Genomic DNA, 24,522 nt, shown 5'->3' with positions numbered 1-24,522 from the left:
GCCAGCGAGGGTTTGGGGGCTGCTCTGTCACAGCCTGGGGTGACAAAGGGGACACAGGCTGGTGAGGTGCTTGTTAAACCACTCAGAGAGCTGACAGTTCCCTCCAGCTGGCTTTCCTATTCTGGGGGGATCTCTGCGAGCACTCAGCTCCATATCAGCTCCTCTGGCATGTGGTGATTTACTGAGTTCCTTCTAGCTCAGTGTCTGAGCAGGGTCTGGGTGTTCTGCCATCAGAGCCAAGGGGCTCCGTCACAGAAATGCTTCACAGACCAACTTCACCTCACTGCTGGTTGGATGTGGATGAGACAGCTTTCCTTTCCAATCCAAGTGGAATTGTGGTTAAAAAAAGAAAAATCATGTGCTTTTGAGTTGGTGATGTTAATGAAAAGGGAGAAAATTTCTCATTTGCTTTTAGTACAGATTCTTTCCTTTCCTTCTCCTTAATAGCTGTTCAGAGCACAGAGGCTTCTCTCACATGTAGCCATGCCCAACACCAGCTTTGTTTCATTCTCTTTGGTTCAGTCCCTGTACATCCAGGAGTTTCCTGAGGTTGAAAGACTCATGACTGAGATATCCACTGTAAAGAAAGAATATCCACAGGGTATTGGGTGGTGAAGGTCTTTGTTCTCTTACAGTTGAATATGCTTTGCAGCAAATGCCTAAGAAGTCCCATGAGCTTGTGTGGTGTTTTCTGGCAGGTAAACTTAGGTTAAAATGTTGGTTTATGCATCTGAAATGGCTGATGGGCTCTGATGTAACTGACTGCAAAACTGAAATCAGGGAAAATGTGGAGGTGTCATTTTTGCAGTGATTTTTTTTTCTTTGACAAATTTGCAAGATGAAAAAGCTGAAGTGTTTTTTTTCTGTCTCCTGAATGTGGGCTATGGAAAGGCATCTTGATGTACTTCCAGACATGGTTAATCGACTAATTGTGAGTACAAATTATTGTCTGGTCTTAATGCATTCACTTCAGTCAATAATTCAGTATTAATCACTGAACTGTTTTTTCAAGTATTTATAAGTCTCCCTATTTCAGTTGACTGCAGACTCCTCATAAAAGCAGATTGATGAGATGCTTATAGAGCAGATGAATTTCTCTCTTAAGTAAATGTGAGTGAAAATTTCCACCCAATTGTATATTCTTTGTTTTCATAGTACAAATACAATTTTACTAATGTCTGTTCACTCTTGTACACAAATGGTTTTTTGCCTGTAATTCACATCTTTGGTTTCTTCAGAACAGCTCAGTAAATGCATGTGTGCGTTCCTTCTGCATGGCACTTAATTTTTATGAAATACATATTTTATTGGACAGTAAAACATTTAAGTATCTTAATGGCCTAATTAATACTCTGTATCCACTTCTGTCATGTGTATTTTGCTCTTCGTTATCCTTCTGCTCCTTTTTTCATGTTCTCCTGCATTTTTTATCATAAAAATTTCAAGCAGTCTTGAGAGAGCAGTCTATTACAAGGCTGTTCTTTGAATATTCAGCAACTCTAAGATTTGATTGATAGTCCCTTCCCTCCCATCCTGTCTATTTTTAGTAACTTAAAAGCGAGTTTAATTTCTTGGGTTGTCCTTTGTTGTGCATGTGCAATTTACTTTGGTGGTTTTCCTCCCTCCTTTAAATGTACCAGATATGTAATTTTCATGTTCTTTGAGGACATCTTGACAGTTGGGGAGAAATAATGTAGAAGTTAATTAGGAGCTCTGCCTTAGCTGAAGGAGCAAAGATGGACAGTCTTTGTCTGGTTCTGTTAATATATGCTGTGTGATTAGGATAGGAGAAGAAGTGGAAGGAAACTTTAAGTACATTGTTACCACTTATTATCCTGCCCCAGGAATCTTCTAGCATAAGAGCCTGATTTCATGTGCAAGCACAATCCACTCCAGTTTTTAGGACAGAATGAGGAGACAAAAAGCCTTGCAGAGGTGGTGTAAGCACTGTGGAAAAGGACGTCCCTCCCCCTCTCTCTCTCTCTGAAATACAACCTTGGAGCTGTACCCCTTCTTTCTGCTTCGTGCCACTTCAAGGAGAGCCTTGGGAAATCTTCCCACACAAACTGTTTTAATCTTCTATCTCCCTTTAGGCCACATACAGAAGCCACCAACAGTTTGTCTAAGCAGGACTGGACTCCCTGCAGAGCCAGTTTGTGCACTTGCTAAAGGAATTGTTCTTGAGCAACTTCAGGCCTTTCCTCTCTCGAGGGCATAAGAACTCTGGACTCTTACACACTCGGAATCCTGAGTGTGTGGGAGGAGAAAAGGACTAGAAACAGAAAGCATATTTTGTCTCTACCTGATGGGTAGGCCAAAAAGGATTTTGGTTTTCACATTCAGGTTGAGGCGTAGCCCAAGCCAGTAAGGGTAGGCTCTTGGTGTGGGAGATGTTCCAACTGCTATTTATTTATTGATCTGGTTCCTTTTTTTGATTGTCTCATGGCTGCTGTAACGTGGTGCTGGTGGCTGCCTGCCCACCATGTGTAAAGGGTGTTGGCTGTCAACAAGCCTGGCAATTGGGTGGCTTTGCCTCCTTCTGCCTTGTCCATTCAGCTGGATAGTTACTATTGCTCTTCTTTTCCCATCTCTCCCTCAGACACTGTCTAATGAGACAAGATAACGAAACTGTTTTAGTCCTGGGAAGACCTGCAAAGGAAGTCAAAGGCTGGCACATGCTTTGCTGCTAATGCCTTTATGGAATATTAAGGCAAGCACTGAGGCTTCCTTCAGGCATAGAATTCTTAGGAGAAAATTCCTGATGGCTAGTGGTTCAGTGAAAGAACCACTATCATTTTCTATGTTGTGTAAACAAGGCATATGCAGACTGGCTGTTGAAAATAGGCACAATCCAGTAGTTTAGACTTGCACATCATCTGTTTACAATTGTGTAAAAATCACTGCAAACAGCCACAGGATGAAGTTGGGAAACAAGTTTGTTTTGGTGGATATTGATTCTGAATGTGAGGTCTCTTTGTCACCAAGAGGGTGCATCCTCTTCTCCAAGGGACTACAGTTTCTTCTCAATTTCTTCCTGCTTTATTCTCTATTGCAAGAATGAGAATTCCTATTAAAATCCTATAGCAGAAAATGGCCAGAATTTTGTTCCCCAAAAAGCTGATACTGCAAACTATGAAGTTCCTATAAATCTTCCATGTAAGGTACATCCATTAAATAAAATGTTTCCCTAATTCTGTATATTCTCCTCAAGCAAAGCAAAGGAAGCATTAAACTATGCCATTAATATGACAAGATAACTCTCCAAAATTTTTGTAGTTTAAAAATAGTGAAACCACTGGGGTGACAATTTCCACATGTGCTGTGTTTTGCAAGAGTCATTGTCACTTCAGTTGGTTAAACTCTTTTCAAGGACTAAACCCCTCAGCACAGTTGTATATATTGGCAGGATTTAAAATACCTTAGAAATCTTGTGATTGTTTGTTTTTATTTGCAATCTTAACCACGTCCTGCTAGGTGGTCTTTCACAAGCCAATTCAGTACATCATCATCATCTGAATCATAGTAAAATTATTCTCTTTTTTAGTAGGAGGGAAGGTTGTGCCTGGGATTCTCTTTTATCCTTTATTTTAAATGTCACTATTTGGAAGGATGCAGGTGGATGTCACTTTGTAGACACTTGTGTAAGAGACTGTTGCCCCAAATGTTTATTTGGCTCTGAGTCTAGAAGTTGTCAGCTTTTAAAACATTTAAAGTACCCTCAGAGCTGTTTTAAAACAGTAATCCTGGCTTCCTCTACTGGGTATTGAATGGATTGTGAAATGTCTTCAGAGGGAGTGGAACGGACTTATGTGAACATTTTGCAAAGTTTTAACTCCATATGGGTAGTTTTTTATAACATACATAAATAGTACATTAGCTTTTCCAAATCACTTTCTAAATGAACTGAACCAGCCTCAAAGGAAAATACATCACAGTCATGCTCTGCGTGTTAGAGCCCTCTTAGAGAGCCTGATTGAATTCAAAGGTTAGTACCATCCCACACACAGGCTTTTTCTGGCATATATATGTGGAAATTAGGAGGTTTTTTTCCTGAGCTTTACTGAGGTGATTTTGTTTTGCACAGCCTTTCCTAATGTGTTTATAGGTAGTTCCCTGGCTTTGGAAGGGTGAGTCTGGTAAATGACTTGTGTGAGACCTTTCAAGGTATTGGGCTGGCTGCTTGATAGCAAACCCTACTATGATGAATGGCCCATTAGAAGAAAGTTGATGGCATTGTAAATGAGATTTTACATGAGACTCAAACTGCTCTAGTGTATCCAGCAAAGATGCTGAAACAAGTGCCTCTCTCTGGAAAGGTTATTAGGAGATTTTATGAACTGCTATTTTAAAACAGTTAATTTCTCCTTATTCTCAAGGGTACAGAAGTTCCCCAAGAGTCTGGAGGCTTGCAGTAATAAGGAAGGGTCTTCTCGAGGAAATGGGAGTTAGGATGAAAATGGGGGTAGAATTGAAGTTGGCCAGACTTGTGTGGTGAAAGGGGCAGCATCTGCAGCCAGCTGAAAGTTCCATGGCAGTTAAGCAAAGATTTAAAATTCTTGATATTGAGCGAGGTATGGAAATGAATAACCAGTGCTTCTTGTAGAGTCCAACTGTGGCCCTGCAGTTAGTTCCATTCTGTCAGTATATATTTAATTCTAGGTGTACTGTTTAATTTCTTATTGAAAACAGAACTTTGTGTAGAAGCTGGTATAGGGAAGTTCCTCTGAACGTGGGTGCAGATGGGGCTTTTTTTTGGCACTGAGGTAAGTGTTAATTGTGGTTTGTGATTGAGGGGGAAACATAGTTGAGTGTTTCTGCCAAGATGAGCAAAGAAGGAAAATAGTTAATATTGACCTTTTTCATTTTAACCAAGATCAGTGGGACCAGCAGAGGCTTGGAAAGCCTCTCAGAAGGGCTCTTGAATTTCACAGAAGCAGGGAAGGAATGAGAGGTGATGGCAGAGGCTGAGTCACTTCTTGTGGTCTCTGCTGTGGTAGAATGGAAGCCAGACATAGACTCTTATCTTAAGGTTTATCTTGGAGCAGGGAAAAATTGAGTGTGAATGGGGGCTAGGCAGCCTTTTCTGGTTCACTGCACCAGAAAATGGGTACGTGTGTGTGTATTCCAGAGCTGGTGTTGAGTGTTTCTGTGACATCTCTGGAAAGCAGTGTCAGACTCACTGCCTGGTGCTGCCAGAGTAGCCACAGTCCAGGAGTCTTGAAGCAGCCAGGGGCTACGTGTTGTCATTGGGATTGGAGCTGTGGTTTGGCAGTGCTCCCTTAGGACTGGGGAAAGTGGGAAATGAGAAATCCAACAGGAGGGTGAGAGACGTCAGACCTCTGAGTCCTTGCAAGGGCTGAGCAAAACGTGTTCCTGATCCAAGGCTGTGCAGTGTCTGCCATTTCAGCCTTATGGTGTAGAATTTGATGTCTGGGGAAGGATCAGGGCAGGATGAGGTGGCCAGAGCAGAATCCAGAATTAAATTGTCATCCTGCATTGTTTCATAAGAGTTGCCTTTCATTGTGCACTTGAATTTACTTAGTGGGACACAAGTTACCATGGGGGTGGATGGACTAACCTTGTTTATCACCGTGCTGTATTTTTCCAATACCATAAAACCTAGGCTGCTGTCAAGCACACACTTGAAGTATATTTATCTCCATGGAGTGCTTTTCTCTTTGAAACTTCTGTTCCACTCCACAGTTCTGCCAATTTGATCTGTAGTTCAGCTTTGTTTAATGGCTGTTATCTGGTAGGGTTGGGATTTTGTTTTGCTTTGGCATTTTTCCTTTGAAACATCGCATTGGGATCTAAAATGAAGCCGCTTTAGAACTGAACACTTGGATATGATATTTATTTTTGCCCGTGTTGTTAGAGTGACAACCATATAAACAAAGCTCTGTGTCCTCTGAATAAGCCCCAAACTTCTGGGAATGAAGAGTCCTCCAGGGCTTCATGGAGATGCTGCCTTAAGACACATCTTAGCTCTTAGACAGAGTAGGAGTGACAAGTGTGATGTTGATTCTTCCAGGATGGACACTGGCTGAACAGGACTTCAGTGAAATCCCCACTTTCTTGCAGCCTATTTTACAGAGATCCATAGAGGCCAGTAATGACTAGAATTTGTTCAGAAGTGTTTGAAGTGTAGAGCTACTCATTCTGTCACCCAGTCTAAACAGCTACCCAGCCCCATGATAAACGTGGTTAAAATCCCTGGAGAGATCCTGTAAATCCTAAATACAGTTTACCACATGAGCAAGGTGGGCTGCACTTGTAGAGAGAAACAATTGATCCTGCTGCCCCTGTGTTGATGTTTGTGGCTCTAGCATGTGTGGTAAGCAGGAGAGCAGGAGAGGAGTTAATTTTAGCTTGATTAGCAACACAGAAGGGAATCAAGATGACTGTTGTAAATCGCAGTGGGATGAGATCAATGAGGGTAGTTTATTTCCATGCATCTGAGTGGGTGTTCTAAGCAATTTAATTTTTCTTTTTTGTTTGTTTTTAAGAGAACCAAGAATGTTAATGCATTTATCCTTGAAATCCTTCCGTGGCTGCAGTCCTGGATACTTTAATGTTGTGGCATGGTCATTGCTTTAAATGAACACCGGGTGCTTGTGTGCTGTTCCCCAGCAGCTCTTTGTTTCTCTGCTCTCTGTCACCTGGCTCAGCAGCAAGTGGCGAGTGATTTTCAGTACTGCACTCTCCGTTTTTTCTCCTACTCACCTTTGTTTATATTCTGGAGCATGTTCCCAACTGTTTATGATTAAACATTGCTCAAACAGCCAGGGTAAGATTTATTGACACAAAGGAGGCTGGGAGGAGGGAGTGGCTGCCTGGTCATCTGTGTCTACTTGCAGCTGATAGTGATGTTATTGACGTTGTCCACATGTCTGTGCAGTGGCCATGGTGTGTCCCAGAGGCTGCTGTCCAAAATCACTGGCAGGGGACTGATCCCTGGCAGCACAGCCTTTTTCCCTTTGTGTGACACAGTAAAAGCTCGAGCAAGGTGGTTTGTGTAGGTGATGCACTCCTTTCTCTTCAGCTTGGCCTTCTGGAAACACCCCTTGGCTCTTGAGCAGGGGATCTCTATTTTTCTCTTGGTGAGAGAGGCTTGCTGATCTCCACAGAGAGAAATCAGGATTTGAAACATGCTAAAGGGGCTGTGGCCTACAGGAGTTTTAAGTGGTGATCCTTTTAAAAAAGGCATCTTGAAAAATAATGCTGTTATATGGAGTGCAAGGAGGTTCGAAATGGAAGATTGGAAAGTGGGCAATATTTAGGAAAATAAATTAAAATACAGAAATATTAGAATCAAAAAAAGACTGAGTTCATTAAAAAAAGCCTTCACTGGAACTAAAACAATTTGTTTTCTGGCCCCTCTTAGCTAGATACAAACCAGATAACTATTTAGCTTTTGGAGTGTCTATATGTAGCATGCTAAGTTTTGGTTATTTATTTTCAAGTCACAAATACTGATAATTTTCAAGCTTTAGGAAAAAAGAAACAAAACGTAGTATTGACAGTATACTTAAAAATTAACAGATTGATCAGCCTAACATGGAAAGGAATTTTTGCACTTCTAAGATTTGATGATACAAATGAGATACACACACGTGTTGCACGTAATTTACGTTTTCTCTGCAGATAAATATTTCTTGGCTGGTACAGAAATGGTTAAGATAGGATCTAGACCTCCACAGGTTGGAATACCTGATTAGAGCAGCCGTGGTACACAGGCTGTTGTGTGTTATATAGAGTCTCTTAACTCTCCTTATTTTTATGTATACAACCACACACACAACAAAATAACATAATAGGCTTGCTGTGTGTTACAGATGGTATCAGGCATCTGCAGTGCTGATAGTGAAACTTTCTGGTGCAGGCAGCCAACTTCATTTAAATAAAAGCTTCGTCTGCTCTTTGTGCCAGCCCACTTCTTCGGTGGCAAACTTTCATATCAGGTTTTTGATGTCAGGCCACTCGTTCTGACACATAAAACACCTCCCTGTTCCCAAGCTTCAAAATAAACAGCAGCTTTATGGTTAATTTTAGCCTTTAAGGACATCTTGCTAAATGTTCTCTGCAGGTCTGTTAACACCCCTGGGAATGCAACTGCAGGGCTTTTCAGCATTGAAAAGCTGAAAGGCAGAATAAATGAGAGAGTGGAATTGTCTGGCAGAGTGTGGTGCTGGGTGAAGATGTGGTTTGCCATATGACACACAGAAAAAAATTCACTGTAACTTGACTGTGCTCAGAGACATGAAGTTGTTTGTAGTAAGGACTAGACAGCAGAACAGAGCAGCTTCTGTAATGCTGTGGTGGAAGTGAGGCCAGAATTCACCCTGGGGAGCCTTTAATAAAAATAACCAAACAAAACCCCTACCCAGTATTGATCAAAGGTAGATGCCATTGATGCAGATTAATTTATTTTGATCTAAAATCACATTTGATTTTTGTGGGTGTAGGCAAGACCTAAGGCTCCTACATTTAGCACCTTGGCAGACTTGAGGTAGATCTTCCCTGGCTGTACTCCATGAAATCTGCCCTACGTGCTGCTGACCTGCAGTGTGCTGCTGTGCAAAGCAATAGGAGCACTTGGGAAGGGAGCAGGAATTTGTGTTCTGATAGCCAGCCCTGTGCCCAGTGCTCCTGCTTTGGAATGAATGGCATATTTTGAAGCTGACTCCAATGTTTTGAAATGTGAAGCTGAGGGAGGTACAATTACAGCACCACCTCTTTGTTTCTCTCTGCCCAGTGGATGGGCACCCAGTAATAACCATGTTGTGTTGTCATCAGTATTTAAAAGGTGACTTTTGTGGTGGGCTTCAACACCCTTCACCTTAATGGTGTTTGTGATAAAAGCCTACTAATTACATTCCTTTGATTATACCATGGCTTGGTTTCTGATATCATCTTGCTCATCATTTGTCTGGAAATAATTGTCAAGATTTTTCTGGATGAATTTTAATATAAGTTTTAGTAGTTGAGGCTTTTTATGTTTTAAAAAGATAAGTTAATTAATCCCTAGTCAGGTGTGGATTGAGTTTGTAAATAACTGGTGATAGTGATGGTATTTTGAGAATACCCTTCAGCTTTTTTTGCAGACAATAAGGTGAATGAACAGACACTTAGGGCTGGCTTATAGTTGCTGCTAAAAACCTTTCAGAAAGGTCATTTTTGAAAAAGCACATTCCTGACCATTTGCACTTTGATGGCTCTCTGGAGAAGACTGGAGCAGCTTCTAGTTGGGGTTATTTTGGCATTGAACTGAGCAGGATTATTACAAGATGCATCCTGCCAAGCTGGGGATAGTAGAATCTGGAGAAGACCTGTCGATAATGTTAATTCTTCAGGCAGGGTGGCAACTTCAGAAGGAGCCTCCTGCTATTCCTGCTGGCTCTCCATTAGCAGATTGAAACACCCTTCTCAGCAGTTCTGGCAGTTTCTCCCCTGCTCTTCTGTGAGCTGCTATTTTGATACTCCATGAATTTATTCCCTGACCTTGTTGCGGTGTTTCATTACACTGAAAAAGGAGCACCTATAATATCTTACCTGGTTTGCTCTTTTTTTCTCTTTTCTGTGCTGTTTTACTCAAAGGGGAGAATCTGAAAGTGAAGCTGCGCTTGATGTCTCAAATAATTTTCAAAGAGTGAAATCAGAACATTAATAAAGAGATGTGAGGAATGTAAAATAAAGACATATATACAAAAATACAGCTCTTGAATCTTCACTGCTAATTCTCCAGTGTGAAGCAGCCTCCAATGTTCTCACTTGAATGAAAAATTAACTCAATTTATCCATTAGCTCTCTGACAGCAATTGAAAGGATTGCTAAAAAAGATAAGAAATTGTGGGAAAGATGTGTAGAATAAAATGGCTGTTGAATCTTCACAGCATGATGTCTACAGAGCAAACCCTCCTGAAGGTTTTACTTTTAGCATCCATTTGTTGGAGCCTAAAACCAAAATGCTCATCTTCTTCTGTGTGCTTTTAAAGAAGATAATATATGAACCAGACCAGCATTTTGTACTTCTTTGGCTTGGGCTTCTAGGATCTGTTTTCCTTTTTAGCCTTTCTTATCAGCCTGGGGGTGTTTGTGCTCCTTCCCCCCCAGCACCTGCTTGGCTGAGTTTCACTCGCTGCGTTTTGCTGGGCTGGGCAGTGGCAGTGCTGCTCTTGGTGCTGTCAGGGGATGTCTGCAGGGACTGAGGGATCACAGATCTTTTCTCTGTACATCTGTGTGTGCCTGCTGCTGCCAGGGAGAAGAATCCCAGAAGCCTGGCCAAACTTTGCTGTCTTCAAAAGGAGTTTGCTAAAATACCTTCTTGAAAATCTGCCTCTATGTGGAAGTGTTTCTCAATTTGTTTGAACCTTGATGAAATGGCATAGAGGGAAGCCCTGTGCAACTGTGCTCAATAGAAACATTCATTAAAGCTAATTTACTCAGTGCTTTTAAGAGATGTAACTATTCATAAGTTGTGGTTTTGCCTGATGCTGCTGGTAGTATTTGTTTTAAGTAGATACACTTGCCTGCACACGCTCTTTGCCCATCTGAAATCTTGTCTGGCTGTGTTGGGTACCTCGTTTTAAGCTTGGTGATCTGCAGTGTTAGGCAAATCCCAGTGTAACCTGGGTGCCTTCTCATTAGGGGAAAAAGCCCTTTATTGTGCATACAATTCCAGCTAAACAGTAACAAGGGAGCCTAAAGAAAAGGTCGTGTCTGTGACCAAGAAATTTCAAATTTTCCTGAAGCATTATCCTTGTTCAGCCATCTTACTGCACTTGCTTTCTAAAGGCTATTCAGTGAATAAGCTCAGGAAGCACAAAGGTACTAAACAGCATTGATTTTGCAGCATGCAGAGCCTGTGTATCCCATCAGAGATAAACACAAACCCACTCCTGCTCCTGCAGATGGGCCCTGCCAGTTGCCATGGGAGGATTGCCATGGGTACACAGCCACAGGAGGCTCCTGTTGGAATGCAGAAAACATTTTGGATCTTTGTTTTGTCCCCTTGTACACAGCTGAGTGACTTGGGATTTGAAATTATTAGGCTGAATTTTTAAAAAATGGTGACTTCTCTGATTCAGGAAGTTTTGAAAATTTCCAGCCTGAGAGTATCAGCATGTGGCTGATGTGATTTACCTGATAAAGACCAGGGCTTTTCTCAAAATGAATAAATTGCAGTTTGTTTTCTGAAAGGAGAATGCAGTCTTTGGATCATGTGGTGCTTAAATCTGAGTCTGTGGTTACGTGCTTTTTTATAGTCCATGACAAACCTGAAACATTTTTTGCTGGTACCTTCTTCTCTTCTTTCTCTGCTTGATATTTTTCCCCTCCACCTTCTCTGTGCTGGTGATGCCATCTGGAAGGCAAGCTAAGGGATCTGATCTGCCTGGCAACTTAGTCCCACCAAAAAGGAGATGTGTAATTATTCCATCTACCTGGTTTGCCTTGCTCTGCAGAGGTTTGGGTGGTGCTGTTGGCACGAGGGTGGGACTGGGAGGAAATGGCAGAAGAGAAGGAATGGTGGTGGAGTGGAGGGAATGCCTCTTACAGCAGAGAATCAGGTTTAGATTGTGTTAAAATAAATCCACATGAGATTGAGTGGCACAATTGATATCTCTTTGGGGAGATTATTTTTAAGGCAGATGAAACCAGTGAGCCATCCATGTGAGACACAGAATTTTACCCAGTTTCCCGTTACTCATCCCAGCAAGTCCAGGAAAGTTTAGGATTCCAGCTAACTCAGATGTATTTCAGGGGAAAGACAGAAAATCCTTCCAGTAATCTGGAATTTACAGGGTAGTCAATAAAAATTCCACTGAATTGGATATGAGGAGTTCCTGATGAGTTCAGTGTGCGTTTGCCTTTACTAAAACTGGATTTACATTATTTCTAGTGCAGGAACAATACCTGAGGCAATGCCAGGGACCCCACAACACTGATGTTCAGCTACTTGTGCATCTGGTGGAACATGGCAAGAGAAATAGTTGCTGGAACTTTTTCTGTAAGAAATTCCCTACAGAAGAAAATTTAAATTCATGAAGTAGAAGTAAGACCACTGTCTTTTGAATTGAACTAATTATTTCAAACATGAGCTCACTCACATATGCACACAGGCAGTTCTGGTTCAGTCTTGGCTGACAGATGAACTCCTTTGTGTATCTGCAGTGTTAAACATGACAGCATGTATTAAATACAGTGAGTGTGCTGCAAAGCATGCAAGGCAAGTGATTTGTGAGCTCAGGGTAACTCTGAGGTTAGGAACCAGTCCTCCAGATCTAAACTCATGTGGTGACTTACAGATTAATTATGACCAAACATTACAATGGGTTGCTCTGTCATTGGAGCAGTGGGGGAGATCACTGTACTCCTTTATTTCCAGATGATCTCAGTGCTTTTTAAATCTAGTTTTCTGTCAGTTATGTTACAAAGAGTAACAGTGATTTTTCTAGCTTTTCCTCTCACTGAACAATAGTGGATAATACCAGAGGCATTTGCAGGCAGCTCTGCAGTTTATTTCCTTATCCTGCTGCTGTTTGGCCAAGTGCATGTCTTGCTTTTCTTCAGATTGAGTTGATTCATTACAGGAAGAACAAATGTGGGTTCTGGACTTCACCATTTACTTGCAGACCCTTTGCTTATCTCTTCATGTATACAAGTGATTTTTACCAGCCATGAGGTATTTCTCTGTGTGTTTGATAAAGGGCTTTATGGGCAGGTTTTCAATATGATTTCTGTGCTTAAACTGCTCAGAGCAGTAGGGCAGTTGAAAGGGAAATAGCAAATTCTGAAAACCCTTTAATTTTAGACTGCAGTAATCTCCAAAATGAGCCAAGCACTCCTAAAACTGTGGCAGTTACACTGCCTGTGTCCCGTAGCCTATAGAGATGTGTAAGGAAAAGCATTTTAGTGACTCTTAAATTACCATGGTGATAGGCACATGATGTGTATTTAGACTAAAAGGAATAAAATGTATCTGTCTTCTTTCCTCCAGAACTCTCTGTAGCCTCAGTGCAGTTTTTTGTTTGGTGGAGATAGCACTACCCAAGTGGATGATATAACTGGCTTCTTTACTGGTATTGCTTACTAAGTGCTGTTTAGGGGAAAATGGGAGGGTAGGGAGTGGAACAGGAAATGTTGGATGATTTTATTATTATTATTATTATTATTATTTTATTGCAAGGGAGGGGTGAATAGTACCTAATCTCCAGTGACAGCTTAGACAGCTTGCAGAGCTTGTTGTATGGTTTTATGACAATTGTTCAAACTAATATTCATTTTAATTCACTTATGATTGAAAGGTGGTTTTTGTACTTGTGCTTTTGCCCACCTTGCTGCTTCAGACTGCTTAATTCCAGCAACATATTCGTTTTGAGCAAAATACTTGTGTTGATTATTCCCCTTGGGATGTAAGGGTTGAGTTTATTTTTGTGAAGGCAGAGAACATTGATTTGGTTATTTTACTTACTGAAATGGGAGACATCCTTCTCAGTATTTTGTAGTGATTTTGAAGTGATTTGTTTTGTACTGGGGGATGCAGTGAGGCTTTGTGCTGTAGAAAAGCTGAAGTTCTGAAAAGCATTGCTGTCCCTGGGCAGAGTGCAGCAGCACAAAGCAACAAGTCTTGGTCAATAAATACTCCCAGCTCAGCTGTTGCAGAGGCCACAGCAATTCTCAGAGCCTTGTTTTGAAGAAATTAGAATCTCAGGTAGTAATTCTTATCTCAGTCCGCTTATCTCTCTGTGGGCAGACCTTCAGGGCTTAGATATATGTTTAGTTAAGTGAAGCAAACTGTTATCTTTTTCTAACCAAATTTAGTTTCATTTTTGATGCACAGGTGCTTAAACTTTCCCAGTGAGTCTTTTATGTTGTCCAAGGCACGTCCCTTCACACTGCTTCAAAGGGTTTTGTGAATAGGGAGTGGATTTAGGATTTTCATAGATGCAGGCTTGTGGTTCTTTGCTTAGCTGGTTACAGAAGATGAAGAAAAATGGGTTACAGGAGGTAATTGGGCATTTTTCTGTAATGGCTGCTCTGTACAGCCCCTGCACATTGATTTTGGCCTGAAATGTTGGTATTTATGGTACACATTGACTGAAAGGATGACAAGTGTCCATCTTGCCCTCCACAGAATTATGTCAGGTATCTTGAAATAGGTGGTAAGGGTGATAGTCTGACCATGAGATGACTGACAGCAAATTCTCACTTGTTCTGAGAAACCCAACATGATTTTAGGATTTTGTGCATGGAAATAGTACTGTATGCTTTGGGGTGAGCTATGTGCTATCGGCACAAAACTAATGATTTTCAGTGAAATTACAGGGAACAGAGAAACAGCTGTTTCATGGGGGTTGTTTGGGATTTTTTCACTTTTACAAGGGCACTTTTTGTGGGCACTCTTGGTCAAACTTTAGCCAGTAATGGCATAGTTCTGTGTCATCATGGTGTGTGCTGTGATTAGAGCTCTGGCTGGCCACTTTTGCTGAATCCAAGGTATTTGATTGTAGAGATAACTGCCCCATCCACAAGAGTTGGACTGCTGTCCCCTCACATCACAGAACTGTTTAGGTTGGAAAGAACCTTTAAGATCATGAGTCCAACCGTTCTCCCAGCACTGCCAATGGCACCACTGAGCCATGTCCCCAAGTGCCACATCCACAGGTCTTTTAAATCCCTCCATGTCCCCAGATGCCACATTCACTCAACTTTTCAATCTCTCAGGGACAGTGATTCTGCCACTGCCTTGGGCAGCCTGTTCCAGTGCTTGACAAGCCTGTAGGTGAAGAAATGGTTCCCAGTGTTCAATATACACCTCCCTTGGCACAAGGTTTTGAGGCTGTTTCTTCTTGTCCTGTTGTTTGTTATTTGGGAGCAGAGCCTGACTCCCCCTGGCTGTCCCCTCCTGTCAGGAGCTGTGCAGAGCCAGAAGGTCCCTCCTGAGCCTCCTTTTCTGCAGGCTGAGCCCCTTCCCAGCTCCCTCAGCTGCTCCTCATGGACTTGTGCTGCTCTGGACACACTCCAGCCCCTCCATGTCCTCCTGAACTGAGGTCCAGAGCTGGAGGCAGCCTTTGAGGTGCAGCCTCAGCTCACAGTGGGCAATCCCTGCCCTGGTCCTGCTGGTCACACCAATGCTGATACAAGGTCAGGCTGGTGGAGGGAAAGCTGGAGATACTGAGTGTCAGCAGGGTGGTTACAGTATCTGCACGTTTAAAAAGAAAAGGGCTGTTGCAGACAGTCATGCTTAAGCAGGTTTTGAATGAAACCTGGGGCCTGTGGTGCTGTCTGATTCAAATTGTAAAAAGTGATATTTTTAACAGAGCACCTCCTACAATGTTTCTCGCTCGACCTGCATCTCAGCACTGTGCCACATATGCTTCTGGTGCAGTTATACCCCCAACATTCAGGAATAACAGGATTGCATAAATTATGGTGAGATAAAGTAGACAAAGATGGTACCAACTTACTGATTACAACACATGTGTAGTAATTCCAGCTTACTTTTCTGGTTATTCATTTTGCATGATGAACTGGAATGATGTTTATATATAACATAACATACTACTTATGTTTATGTATATATAACAGTATATATAAATATCATTCCAAGTTTTATATATGCATGTTATATGAATATTTTATATATATGTTTCACCTTGGCTTTCTCATGATTTGTCTTCTTTTGTCACTGTGCTTTTCCTCGGTGTGAATGTAAAAGCATAAATCCAGCCCAGTTTCCCGCCTCCTTTTAAAACCTTTAAATAGCCTTTTCTTGCTGTCATGCAGCAGGTCTTAGCAGAAGTCACTTGGTGTAACAGAACTCAGGGTGCTTTAACAAAGAAGTCAGTGACTGTAATAGCTTCTATTGAACCTGGTACTATGATTTGGCAAATGCATCTCCATTCCCTTTGCATCTGTGAGTAAAAGTTGCTTTGAGGAGGAGGAAAATGTCTGCTTTTTATAGAGCCATGCAGGGGATGCAGTCATTTTGTTGGGTTTTTTCCCCCTAACCATCTTCCCTGAAGTCTGCTGTAGGGTGACTGTTTATGTAAAGTCTAGTGTTTCCTAGCACTTTATTTTCAGACTTCATGTAGATGAAATGCTTGTGGTCACTGTCACTGGTTCACCACATGAAGGATGCCTAATAGCATGGGAGCTGTGCTGTCAGTGGGAGGAGCTCACCCAGGAAACTTTTGGAAAAATCTGTCTTGTGTAAAACAAGCAAACAAAATTCTAGCAACATCTTTTATGTGACTGTAACCATGTGTGGAATGTGCACTCCTTCTCTCCCCCCTTGGTCTCCAGTGTATATATAGCATGCATTCAGCCACTTGCTATGGATCCTGTGCACTCCAGCAGGCAGCATGGAGCCAGCAATCCCTTTTCTGTGACTCTCTCCTGCCTGTAGTCTAAGAAGGCAAGAATTGTTTCTGTGCAGTTTGTGGAGGTTGAGGAGGCTGTTTGTGTGTTTTTAGTTTTAACACAAACTAAAAAAAAAAGAAAAGAAAAAAAGCTTTCTATTCTCACTACCTTGCAAGGCATCCAAGAGAAACTGGAACCCACAAGGAACTGATGAATGTGCCTTACTGTAAATGTGATTTCAGTCCATATGATTTCTGTGGCCAGGGATTGATTGCAGCACATACCTGTCTGTAGCAGAATATTGAGTAAACTCAGCAGATCTGTAACTGAGGCAGGCTGTTCCTGCCCATAACAAGACCAAAGATTTTGCAGACCATTAATTCATCCATCTAATCAGCTGGAAATTTCAGAGGTGCATGAAAGAATTACCTCTTGGGCACCCTTGAAAATACCAGTTAACTTCATTATGCTTTTCATGTTGAGTCTAATCTGTGCTTTCAGATTGATCTTTTTCTCATAATGAAAATGTTAAGCAGGAGTAAAAGTTGTTATTGCATCTTTGATAGGAATCATGCAACATGGATCAAGTAGTATAACTCAGTTTAAATAACCTGAAATATATACAGTAATCTTAAGGACTGCATGCTCAGTTCTGCTTGAGTTGTCTGTCTTGTCCTGCTTATCTTCTGCAGAAGTGTAGTTCTCAAAGGCTTAAGTCCTGCACTAATGTGGGCTCTCTCCCAAATAGGACTACCTGATATAATTTAAGTTTATCCTCTTGGTTGGAAAGAGGGTAATTAAGGGAACAATAAAAAAGCTTATTAAAAACTGCATTCAGGTTCAATGGTGTGAAAAGTGAGCTTCCTGTGACAAGATGCTTCCAAAATCTTGTTTTTTCTGATTTCTCAGTGACTTGGTTCCCCAGGGTTAGGCTGTGTGAATTTGAAGCAGTGGCTTGGGCTGTGCTGGTGGCCGTGTTTGCATTGCTGTGGTGGTTGTGATAGACTGGAACAATAACCTTAATCCCGGGCACCTTCTCACCCCTGGGGGAAGGGAGGAGTTCTGCAGGAATTTACAATCTGCTTTGCATTGCATTTCCATTTCTTGGGTCGCAGGTTTTTACATCAGAAAAAGCTTAAATACAGCTATGTTACCCCAGCTTGGCTTTGCAGGCAGTGTCAGTACTGAAGCCAGCACAGAGCAGGCTGCAGGACTTTCTAAAGCTGTGAGCACCCTTGCATATATCCATATACCCTGGTTTTCCTGGGACTGGTTCCTTACAAAATGGCCATGTTCATGCTCATTACCATAATCCATGAAAGCTGCTTGTACATCCTGGGTTCTGCTTCAGTGAACTGGGAAGCCTCTCTGTCTGAAAACAAAATCACAGCAGCCAAGGAATTGTTTGCTTGTGTAGTCAGCCCGGCCCAGGCTCTGTTTCCCTGCCTGGTTGCAGGCTGAGATTGTGGGTAAATCACATGGCTGCCTCTGGGGAGGCTCGCAGGGGAAGCAGTGCTGGATGGGCCTTTTCAGCACGTTCACTGCCTTACTTTAGACTTCACATTTCAGGTTGGCTCATGATTTTGGAAAAGTAACAGATTTTCTTGAGATTGCCCACACTCACAGGCTGATGGGACAGCCTCTCACAGTGGTTTGGGTGCAGGTATCACTTTTTATCTAATATTGCTGCAGCATCAGTGGGGTAGAGTTAAGGAGGTACTTTACCATCACCTCAGAGCAATTTAGGAGATATGGATCTTGCATTACTGGCTCCTTCTGAAAAGGAAGACCTAAGTGGCAGTGGGATAGCTCCTTACTGATATGAGGCTGCAGTGGGGGATCTCCTGGCCTCAGCAGTGCTGCAAAACTGCCTTAGGGCTCTGTGCAGTCAGGCCTTTGATCAGCAGCAGGCTGGGATTGCACCGGACACTGCTGAGCAGGGGCTGATTTGTCCTTGACTCAGGTGTTGGAAAGTGCTGAGCAGTTGGTGTTACAGCAGAGAGTTCCATTGCTCTGTGACAGGCAGTTCAGCTTTTCCCTGATAAGGCCTTGAGAAATTAAGCTTTGCTTGAACTGGTTTGGAGCCTTAGTCCATGTGATGCTCATTGCAAATATATGTACTTTGAGCTTTTTCTCTTTAAGCAAATCCATGTAGCAGTACAAAGCTTAAAATCCAGGGCAGTGGCTCAACATCCTTGTTTCAGGTTCACTTCAGGAGGTTGGTGCCTGCTGCTGGCAGACACTGCAAGGCATGGACACTGCTGTTTTGAGCTGTGCCTTCATGTTGAGTCTGCAGGGAACCTTGTTTAGAAGGGTTAGATAAACACAATTAGGTTGCATTGCCAGCAATGATGTTCTTATTTAATGCATTAATGAGTGCAGGTGGCAGGACCTCTGAAGTGAATTAAATGCAATGCAAACTCCTGCCATACTAGCAGAGCCATTGTGAGCCTCTGAGTGCTGAGCCAGCTCATTTGAGAGATGAGGTGGGAGATGGGAATGAGTTGCCCATGCCTGAATGATAATTTTGAGCATTACCTTACAGCACAATCTGCCTGTGCCAAAGAACCAAGAGCAAGTGAGTGTGTTTTAGAGCTGCATTTCTGTCAATAGCACCATTAAGATAAGGTGCAGATTGACTTGCTTGTCACCTTGTTCTGTTACCTGGCAGGATTCAATAATGCACTGGTTAAAAGAATTCTGCTCAGCCCATACCAGCACTTACAGTGCTAGAACAACACCACCCAAATCCCTTCCTTTCCTTCTATAGGCAAGATGCTGGAATCCAGCACAATTACTGTGCTCTGCTGACCTTTCCCACGGTAAAACCTGGTTTTTATTTCCTGCTGCTTTAACCTTAGTATCAGTGAAATGGTTCCTGGAAAGCTTGTATTGATTGCACATGATTGTCTAATTAAAGTGCAATAAGAAGAATTGCAGAACACTCACTCTTACAGCCATGTGCTCATTGTAGACACTGTAAATTAGAAAGCTTTCTGTTCAAATATGGAAAATGTCAGTGCTTACTTCCTTTTGAATTTCCAAGCATCTCCTGAAGGCTGCACTTGTGTGAATAAGTTTTTTCCTAAATAACAATTGGAAAGAAATGTTACTTAAGAAGGAATGAGGCCCTACAGGGGCCCTGCTGTAAACCTGCTAGCTGTAACCCTAAAGGGAGGCACTTCTAAAGTAATGTATTTTAAACTGAAACCTCCTAGATGATCCTTTAACATCATGTACACAAATATAAATGGATATCAATTATACAATATATAGAGACAAGTCTTTAAATAGTACTCTCTAGTCTTACCTGGAGGCTGTTTGTTGCTCTGCCTGGACTTTATGGCTGTTTTTGTTCCCTATTGCTTGTGGTTTGATACTTTCTGGTGACTTGGATCTTAATGAGATATGTACAATGAGCTAATAAAAAATTGATCCTAGTCCTTGATACCTTGCAGGAACCCAAGAGTTTGTTGTTACAGGAGTGCATCTTGCTTAGTCACTGATTGAATACATGGCCTTGAGGAAATCACTGAACTTACCCAAATCCTCAGCTTGCATCTCATCTCTCGATGGCCCATGATTCACTGTGAAGTATTTACAGAGCTTTATGAATGATCAGTAATTCTGCCCAAGACACTAGGCAGAAAGATCAGTAGAGAATGTTGGACTTTGAATTAATTAATGATGCATCAACTGCATACAAAACCTCTTTAGTACATTCAGTATCATGTGTGAAACTGACTTTTCCCTTTCCTTCTCTTCCAGATGTACTTTCCGATTCCCTAGCACGGTTATAAAAATCCAGTTCACATCTTTATACCATAAAGAGGAAGTAAAAGAGGAAGCCTCAACACATCCCCTTCGGCCACTTTACCCTCAAATATCACCTCTGAAGATCCACATCCCGGAGCCGGATCTCCGGAGCGTGGTCAGTCCCCTCCCGTCCCCCACAGGCACTATCAGGTAAGATGTTTAATTCTCAAAAATGTCTCCTCTGACATCAGTCTGTCAGCCCTGCTTGGTTTGGTATCCTTGGTGCAAGAAATGCCCCATTAAAAACAACTAATTAAATCTCTGATGTTCAAAATGATGGGAGACTGCTGAAAAACGTTGTGGTGGCCAGCAGTAGGGCACAAGGGTTTTGTTTAAGAGCTCAGAAGGTTCAAGGGTAAACGTGAGTGTTGGTTTCACACTATAGAGTTACATATAGAGTCTATCTTTGGCAGTGGAATTAGAAATATTTATTGAGAGCTACCTATATGCATGGAGAAAAGAAAGCAGGCATTTACTTTCTATCTTAAGACTGCCTGTTTTATTTTTATCCCAGTAATATTCTGTTGTTGCTGGGTGGTGCTGCTGTTATCTGAAGTTAGGGACAGGGTGGCCATTGGCACGTGGTTTCCTGGGAATGGAAGGAAATGGGGGTAGGATGCTGACCATCTACTGAGTGGCTGTAGCAATCTAAATGTACATCTGGGCGAGTATCCTGTTTTGTAAATTATCTGATCAGTGGATGTGCAGTAGAAATAAGATGAACATCAAGTTAGTGCGTGGAATGTTTTCTTTCTTCTTCCGCAAAGAGTTGATGTTACAGAGTTTCAGTGAAATTCTTTAAAGTTAAATCTGTTACTTGAAGCATCATGCATTTTGTAAAGTAAAGGAGACTTGTGGTATAGGATGATGTATTAGAATTTTAAAACATGTGGACATCAGAATAGCAAGAGTGTGCCTGGTAATAGTAGTAGCCTTTGGGTTGTTTTCTTGTCTGTACATTTGTAAAAAGGTATAATATGCAAATCTCTTTTGACAGCACTAATTCAGTGAGTAGTATTCAAATCTGCACGGCTGAGACTGAGACTTCAGAGTCACAATGAAGCTGGTTTGGGTTTGCATGATCCAGAGGCTTGTTTGGGTTTTTCCGACCGCCTTACAGAGCTGCACAGATGTGCAGTGCAGATATTCTAGAAAGAGGGGCCTGGAGGTGGCTGTGGTTTTAGTCCTCTGTTCAGGCACTGCTTTTGGTTTATATTTAACCTTCTCTTTTTAGATGAAGCTTGTTGCTGGGAGGGGAGGGGGATGGTTCCTTTGCCAACATATGGTAGTTAGTTTCCATTCAGTCATCTTGTGCAAAGCAGCACAGTGTGGTTTGTGTTACTAACAGAGGCTGTATCTTTTGACTCTGGCATATGCCTGCAACTGATATTTGATTCCCTGGGAATGTTTCTTTTGCATAAGGAGAAAGTGGAAATAGTAGTGTTGAATTGTGCTCAGCCCCTAACGCAGTGTTTACTAAGGGTGATTAATGATTGCATCCGTTTGTCTCGAGCACAAGCTAAGCCAGCCAAGTCTTCAGAAAACCTCAAAAGACATCTGAGGTTTCGCTTGCTGAAGCCCTTTCATTTCCGAGTTCCTCTAACAGAGGAGGGCCTGACACGTTTGTAAACATCCCTGCTCAGCCCCTTCAGCCTTCCCCTCTCCCCCAGCAGGGTCTTGCAGCTCTCCCCTGTGGGCCAGGCTTGGGAAGTGATTTGGGTGTTTCTGCCTGAGAAGGGAATGCTCCTTTGGGAGCATGTAGCTGTGCATTCCGGCCTTCTGACTTCAGGGCAGCTCTCTGATCTCTTGGTGGCTTCACAGCACTGGGTGAGGCTGGCACAGTGTCCTCTCCTCCTTCCCAGAGGCACAGCTGGCAGGGCTGGTGGGGCTCAGCATGAAACTCAGACCCCTCTCCCACTGCTGCCTTTGGGAGGTGGTTGCTGGGTTCTCCTCCTCCTCCTTCCTCTCCCCCTTCTAGTATTTACTTTCCTAATTTGGTGCGTTTGCCTTGCTCCTCCCTGATTGGCCCATGGAAAATTATTGCAGTTTGGAAATCCTGGGCAGGGTGAAATTTCCTTTTTGGAAAGTGGCTCCTGGCCCCCTTTTCCTGCCTCCACCCTGGTATAGGGCAGGGGCTGTACCTGCACTCCCCCCCCAGATCCAGCCCTGCCCTGCTGACCCCCAACCCTGCTCTGCCTCCCTGTTTACACTGCAGCTTGCTTCCCTGCAGGTTCTCCCCTGCAAGCTTCTGGGTTTTTTCCAGCCTATTTATTTTCCCTCTGCAAAGTGCAGTGCCTAGAGAGGGAATGAGCTTTAGTTAAACAAAACCAAACCTGCCACCCTCAGCAGCTTTGCAAAGCAAGATTCCTGCTTATTCCTGGGGAGAAATGTGCTCACTGTTTTCTCAGCTAGGTGTTTTGTCTCCAGGAGGGGCTCTGTGTGGATGTGTTTTGAATGCTGTTGTACAGCTGTAAGGGAAAATGTTGGTTGGCAGCATGCTGGGAGGGTTGCAAACAGGCATGGATTATTTCTTCCTGATTTGAGTTCAAAACTCCTTTTCAAAAAAATCAGACTTGCATTTTTCTTTTCCTTTTCCAGAAAGGAAAAGGCCACTGTGGTTGTAGGAACTCAGTAGAAGCAGCCTGCCATTTTGCACAACATATGAAAGGGCAGAGTAACACTAAATTGCTCCTCAGTAGGTTCAAGGCATTGAAAAGCTCTGTGAAAATCATGTGGGGTTTGCTTGAATTCAGCCCTACTTTTTGGAGATAAAACTGAACAGTTTCAGGAGTTAAGGAAGTGTCTGTCAGCACATGGCTTCAAGCTTCTACACCTTGGATTTGGAGGCTCCTCTTTGAGTGACAGTGGTTCCACAGAGTTTCTCACCTATGCTGCAAGCACTTCACTTTGCCTGATTTTGTGATAAATGCCCAATATCAACATGTATATAACTCTCTGTTGTAACCCATGCCACAGAGTGGCTTGTGCTTGGATTGTTACCAGATCTACAGAGACAAGGTGGGATGCAGGACTCTATTCCTGGTCTCAAAGTCTTACTGAGTTGGAGTTCAGATTTACCATGTTTAGTTTCCTTTTTATGATGGTCCAGTCATGTTAATGACCCTGTAGCAGTAACTTAACTCAGTTTACCAAATAGCATTTCTCTGCAGCCTTGCCCCTCAGAGCTGGGGTGGTTTTAATATCTATGAAAATTAAAATATTTCTTTGTACTTGCTTCCCTATTCTAGACAGCAATTATGTTCTCAGTGAGATACATGTATAGAGATATACACACACACAGACAACAATACAGAAATACTAAATGTCCTACTCTGGAGGTCAGTAGTATTATTCATATTTTACAGCTGCTACTTCTGCCTTATCTCTGCACTAGAATAACTTGGGGCTCGAACGTTTTGTCTTGTACTTGTTTGGGTTTTTTCACGGAAAGGGCATGGTTTCTTATCTCACAAACAAAGTCTTTATCAGTAAAAAAATTTCTTTGACATGTAGGAGTAAGAGTCCTTAGGGTCCTGTGAGAACCATGCTTGAAAAGTGCCTGGTGAGGTTCAGTGTTACCAGCTAGACTGGTACATATTTGTGTGTGAAGCCAAATTGGTATTTTAACTGTTAGCTGTTAATGTGCCTGCCCATGTTTGGCTGTTACTAGAAGGGTTGATAGCTAGTTTGCAATGTAGTTAATGGCATGAATAATGAAAGATCAACTTCTTTTGTTCTATAAGCTTGATTAGTAAACCAGAAGGTGTGAGCTGAATTGTTTGGTTTCATATGGTCCTTTTTTCACTGAGAGAAATGAGTTCAGTAACACATTGCATGCTCTGATAGTGGATTACTCAGAGGTAACTGCAATTATCTTGACTTAGCCACCAACTTGTTTTGTGGCCTTTACCAGGTCATTTAAATTCATTGTCTGATTTTTATGCATGCATAGTGTAATTACTACTTCATAGGCGTGTGTAGTAGATAAATTATGTATTGAGCTCTTATTCCATAAAGCATGACATGAGTGTGTGTGAGCCATGTTCCAGCAGACCTGCAAATGCTGGTTCTGCTTTGATCCCGACTTGGCTGGGAAAAAGGAGGGGGCTTTTTACAGGCTCTAGGATAGCCATGCACTGCTGTTTCACAACCCCTGGGATTTAGTCTGCACTTGCACATTTACTCTGGAGGTGTGTAGGGGAAGCTGAATGAAGCCTGGTTTCGGTGGATGCCTTCACTCACTGGAGCAGGATGCATAAATATTCCCCATTCCATTTCATTGAGGCTTTGCCTCTTCCCAGAGCATTGAACTGAAACGCTGCTGAAGAGCTCCAAGGCAGGTTT

General features: G+C 42.4%; 1 protein-coding gene across 1 annotated transcript in view; it reads left to right on the top strand.

Annotated features, from left to right (window-relative positions):
* The window catches only part of FOXK1 (forkhead box K1), a 56,205-nt gene that overhangs the window by 6,320 nt on the left and 25,363 nt on the right, over positions 1-24,522 (top strand). Inside the window, exon 2 of the mRNA XM_071443926.1 lies at positions 20,131-20,328. Coding sequence (XP_071300027.1) covers positions 20,131-20,328 — 198 coding nt within the window. The remainder of the gene's footprint in view (positions 1-20,130; positions 20,329-24,522) is intronic.

The sequence above is a fragment of the Agelaius tricolor genome, unplaced genomic scaffold (genome assembly GCF_023055355.1).
Source record: "Agelaius tricolor isolate 1412-34295 unplaced genomic scaffold, bAgeTri1.0.p SCAF_19, whole genome shotgun sequence".
Taxonomy (NCBI): Eukaryota; Metazoa; Chordata; class Aves; order Passeriformes; family Icteridae; genus Agelaius; species Agelaius tricolor.
Note: the sequence above shows the minus strand (reverse complement) of the source record. Positions and strands in the feature narration are given on the sequence as shown.